The sequence below is a fragment of the Phaseolus vulgaris genome, chromosome 9 (assembly GCF_051622355.1).
Source record: "Phaseolus vulgaris cultivar YP4 chromosome 9, ASM5162235v1, whole genome shotgun sequence".
Classification (NCBI taxonomy): Eukaryota; Viridiplantae; Streptophyta; class Magnoliopsida; order Fabales; family Fabaceae; genus Phaseolus; species Phaseolus vulgaris.
The window spans coordinates 2,376,144-2,380,743 of NC_143506.1; the positions used below are offsets into that span (position 1 = coordinate 2,376,144).

Sequence of the window (4,600 nt, forward strand, 5' to 3'; positions counted from 1 at the left end):
TTTATAAGATTAGATAATTTTTAGTTTTAAATAAATAGTTAAAAGTTAAATATTGTAAAGTTAATGGTGAATATAAAATATTATAAAGAGTGTATTTTTATATCCGCCTTTTGTGTTTAGGGTTCTATTTTTTTTTCAAAAACTCTTATAGTTTTTATTTAAATATCAGTTTTTTTTTAAATAAAACGAAAAGATTAGATAGTGTGATGATTAAAAAACAATGTAATATTAATGGAGAATTTTTATTAGAACTGATAAGATAATGTTGAAGATGATAAAAAAATATTAAAATATAAGAAAAAGAAGTGTACAAAACAAATATAATTAGTTATCCATGTTCTAGATTGTATTCTATTTTCCAAAAAAAAAAAATTAACCTGAAATTTCGCGAGGATGGAGACTGAAACCTATGATTAGGGGTTATCTAGTTGATGATTGGGAATTGCTGGCAAGGAATGGTTAAAATTTTGACTAATAGCAAAAGATGGGCCTGGGCCTAGTTTGTAGGCCCATCATATTAAGAGTGTAAGAAAATCTGGGTTATTCGACCCGCTCGATAGGAGATTCAAGTCGGGTACAGAGCGTGAGATTATAAAGGGAATAGACATGGAAATCCCACGTTTTCTTCACGGCAATAGAATCATCGAGACACGCTCAGAGATCGGTCTCTGCCGAGAATTTGAATTTCTCAGATCTATCCGACGTCGTTGCAGATCCATCAACGGTCATGGCTGGCTTCAGCGGTGATGAAACGGCACCGTTTTTCGGCTTCCTCGGAGCCGCAGCTGCCCTCGTCTTCTCCTGTAATCCACTCTCTTCATCTCCCCAATCACTTCCATTAGATCCGTGTTTAGCGTTTCATTATTTATATAATCCATTCGTGAATCTCACTTTTAATCCAATTTTTTGTTCCAATGCTCAGAACCGTATATTTCTTCTCAATTATTATATTCCTTTAGGTGTAGAAGGTCATGGTTGTTGAATATGTAACAATTGATATTGGAGATTCACTTAGTTACCGCAAATAGTTTAGTTTAATAGTATGAAATCTGAAAACTGTTTGATCTGTGTCTGTGAGGAAATCGGAATAATTTCATGTCAAAGAGTAATTTGTCACGCTTGTGAAAGTGATTGATCGAATCTTAGGGTTGTTCGAAATTAAGTGATAAAATTTTGAGCTTATTAGGAATTTCAATTTCAATTTGAATTGTTGACAGGCATGGGAGCTGCCTATGGAACAGCAAAGAGTGGTGTGGGCGTGGCTTCCATGGGTGTAATGAGACCTGAGCTAGTGATGAAGTCTATTGTTCCAGTTGTTATGGCTGGAGTTTTGGGTATTTATGGCCTTATTATTGCTGTTATTATTAGTACCGGTATTAATCCAAAGGCCAAATCTTATTACCTCTTTGATGGTTACGCACATCTCTCCTCTGGTCTTGCCTGTGGCTTGGCTGGGCTGTCTGCTGGCATGGCTATTGGTATTGTTGGTGATGCTGGTGTTAGGTATAACCCTTTTCTACTTCTTTTCTGATATATCATTTGTTTCTTATTTGCTGATATTTTTAGGTCTTATTGAATTCAACATTGTATGGGTACATTCAACTCTTGGATCCACTAACTCTTACAAGTTACATGAAATACATTCTACATGCATTTGTATATCATTGTCCTGTTTCCTGAATATATCTTTCATTGCTGTCCGATAACATATTATCCTTCTTGGAACATGTATTTGCCTTTACTATCATGCATTTGTTGTTGAATTTGACTGTTGATTCTTTTCTTACAATTTTACCGATTGAATCAATCTACTTCTGCAGAGCCAATGCACAGCAACCAAAACTTTTTGTTGGAATGATTCTCATCCTCATTTTTGCTGAAGCTCTTGCCCTCTATGGTCTCATTGTTGGTATTATCCTGTCTTCTCGTGCTGGCCAGTCTAGAGCCGACTAAGAAAGGAGTTGTGCTAAATATTCTTTGACCACCCATCTGTTTTAACCTCCTTTTAAAGGGGGTGAGGGAGGTAATTACTAGTTGTTGCGAGATTAGCTATGTTCAGGCAGCATTTTCAGGCTTTAGCAATTGTGTGAAAGTTCAATTCGCCATTTGTGGTGTTTGTTTGTATAATTAGGGCTATCTTTACTTAATAAAGCTTCTTAAGCTTCCTCTCTTTTTTTCTTTATTGATTGTGTTATGCCATATCATCTGACCTTATATATATTTTTTGGGCTGTTGAAACTGGTGCATGTAATGATTTGGCTAGCAATGAAAACGTATTTCATGGGTCTTTCCATTTTGGAATTGGTAATAGCTGTTTTCTGTGTTAAATTTTTTGTTTATGGTTTGGTGAAAAATGAATCATATAATTGAAAGAACTGAAATGAAAGAAACAAGTTACTATTTACCAGTAATAATTAAATAAAAATAAAACATACTCTAAATAACTAGTAACCCAGTAAATGATTAACAGATGGTTGGTTTGTTCCCATTATTCAAGGATCGGAGTATCATGCATGTGAATGATTAGAGTATGTTTTATCATGCACAATCTAATCTTTTTGGTTTATAACACAATTTGGGCCTAGTAGACTGGAACGAACAATTCAAATTTTTTATGGTTACTTTCCGTACCTAATCAATTCTAACTTCCACCCTATTATTGATGTGAGATGATAAAAATGTGTTTTTTTTTTTAATTTTAAATAGGAGTGGGGGCAGTGTTTTGGATTTGGGTTTCTGAAATTTCTTTCTCAATTTGAGTTTCCCTAACACATTTCTCTATCAGACTTCCTATAACTGCTTTTTGGAATAATATTTTTGAAATATGTTTTTAGATTTTGTTTTCTAGAATTTCTTTTTTGAAATGTATCATTTATATTTTAATTAGGCTTTCATATTTTTTTGGAATAACATTTTTGAAATATGTTTCTGGATTTTATGTTTTGATTTTTTTATTATTTGTATTCTGGGTTTGTCTTTTCAAAATGTAAAATGTGATTTTAGTTTTTTAATTCTATTTCAAAGTTTCATTTTTGAATGCAAAATAACCTATTACGAATTTGCATTTTCAAAAAGTATTTATTAATTCTAGAATTTCAGACAAGCATGTTACAATTGATTGTTAGAAATGGCTGAGTGAAATAAGCACGAACCAATATTTAGGGTGAAAATAATTAAGACATACTGAGGGTCTTCCCTCAGTCTCATCAAAAAGCTAGGTTGTCTGGCTTGTTTATTAAAAAATATTCAAGTTATATATAAACCAAAATGTTAATGGAAACAAAATATTTAACTTGTTTTAAATAATTATATAAACCAAAATGTTTGGATGCTCGGTTCTTTTGATCGTGGAAAGTCAATTTGGTTGATTGGGTGTGGATAAGACCTATGCGGGTGGTCCTTTTTCAGGACAGACCTAAAGCACGTGGTTAAAGTAATTTTATTAATACACCTGCTTAGAGATATGTTTGGGGTGATGAATATAATTTTGTTAAATATAATCTTATTATTATTGTATGTATTGCTATTATTGAGGCAATATTTTTCTTTTGCATGTGGCTAGTTGCTATTAACCCTAATAAGATAGGGAGATGCTTTGGTAACAAAAAGTGAACCTGCGGATAACACATAACTATCATAGGCGTATGTGACAGGTGATTTTTTGTTGCAAATAAAAGTTTAATATAATTATTTTAAGTTAAGATTCGCTTATCTCCGGGGAGAGTGATTGCATGTTGCATGTACGATAATAAAAGGATAGTAAGTCTTCAGGTAAAGGTACGCTATTTTTGCACACTAGACTGAAAACTTGTTTACTTTTGGTGAGCCCTAGCTGACTTGATCGTCAGAGTGTAATCAACAAGTAGGGTCTCAACAAAGCCTTATACTAATACAACAGGAAGGTTTGGACTCGACTCCAGAAGAGGTAGATCCAGAAAGACATTCAACCTGAAGTCAACCGACAATCCAGTCAACCCACAATAACATCTTTCATTCTCTATGATTGAAGTTAATTCTATAATAATTATCCAATCCTACTCCATTCTTTTACTTATTTTTTCTTTCCAAAATTTAATGTGAGTTAAAAAAAGGTGTAGTATTTCAAAAAGTATAATATTAATGATTGATGGTATGTGATGTGAGTTGGGAAATAAATAAAATGAAAATAGAAATTATTTAGTTGAAGAGAAATGAACTAAAAGTAAATTTTTGAGATTATTTAATTTTAAAGTAAATAAAGATGTATTATTTTATTATAAATTTTAATATTGTGTTTTATTGATAATAACTTTATTCATTATTTATAATAATTTGTATAGTGTTTAACAACAACGCAATCTCTAGAAAAAAAATGGAGCAACCTCGTGATTATTTATTGGTGTTTATAATAAATAATGATTTAAAAAAAATTGAATTATATTTATGCAATATTTGATTGTTCATATTAGAAACATTTATATTAGAAAAAGATGGATTGAAGAAAAAATAAAATAAATAACTGTATTTTTTTTAAAAATCAACTGAATTAGCATGGATAAGTCACCAATTCGTGGTGGATCGAATCAGACTTAATTTTTTTTAAACTCACTGATAAATAAAT

General features: G+C 31.6%; 1 protein-coding gene across 1 annotated transcript; it reads left to right on the top strand.

Annotated features, from left to right (window-relative positions):
• Positions 1 to 615: 615 nt before the first annotated feature.
• LOC137823034 (V-type proton ATPase 16 kDa proteolipid subunit) lies at positions 616 to 2,308 on the top strand. Its single transcript, XM_068628111.2, has 3 exons — positions 616 to 803; positions 1,218 to 1,503; positions 1,821 to 2,308. Exons 1-3 carry the CDS (start codon positions 728 to 730, stop codon positions 1,951 to 1,953), a joined length of 495 nt encoding a protein of 164 aa, XP_068484212.1. The 5' UTR covers positions 616 to 727; the 3' UTR covers positions 1,954 to 2,308.
• The last annotated feature ends 2,292 nt before the right edge of the window (positions 2,309 to 4,600 follow it).

Excerpts from the sequence above, each read along its gene's own strand:
- LOC137823034 (XM_068628111.2), top strand. The coding sequence starts at position 728 with ATGGCTGGCTTCAGCGGTGATGAAACGGCACCGTTTTTCGGCTTCCTC. Across the intron at positions 804-1,217 it reads AGCTGCCCTCGTCTTCTCCT|GCATGGGAGCTGCCTATGGA; the intron begins GTAATCCACTCT and ends AATTGTTGACAG. Across the intron at positions 1,504-1,820 it reads GTTGGTGATGCTGGTGTTAG|AGCCAATGCACAGCAACCAA; the intron begins GTATAACCCTTT and ends CTACTTCTGCAG.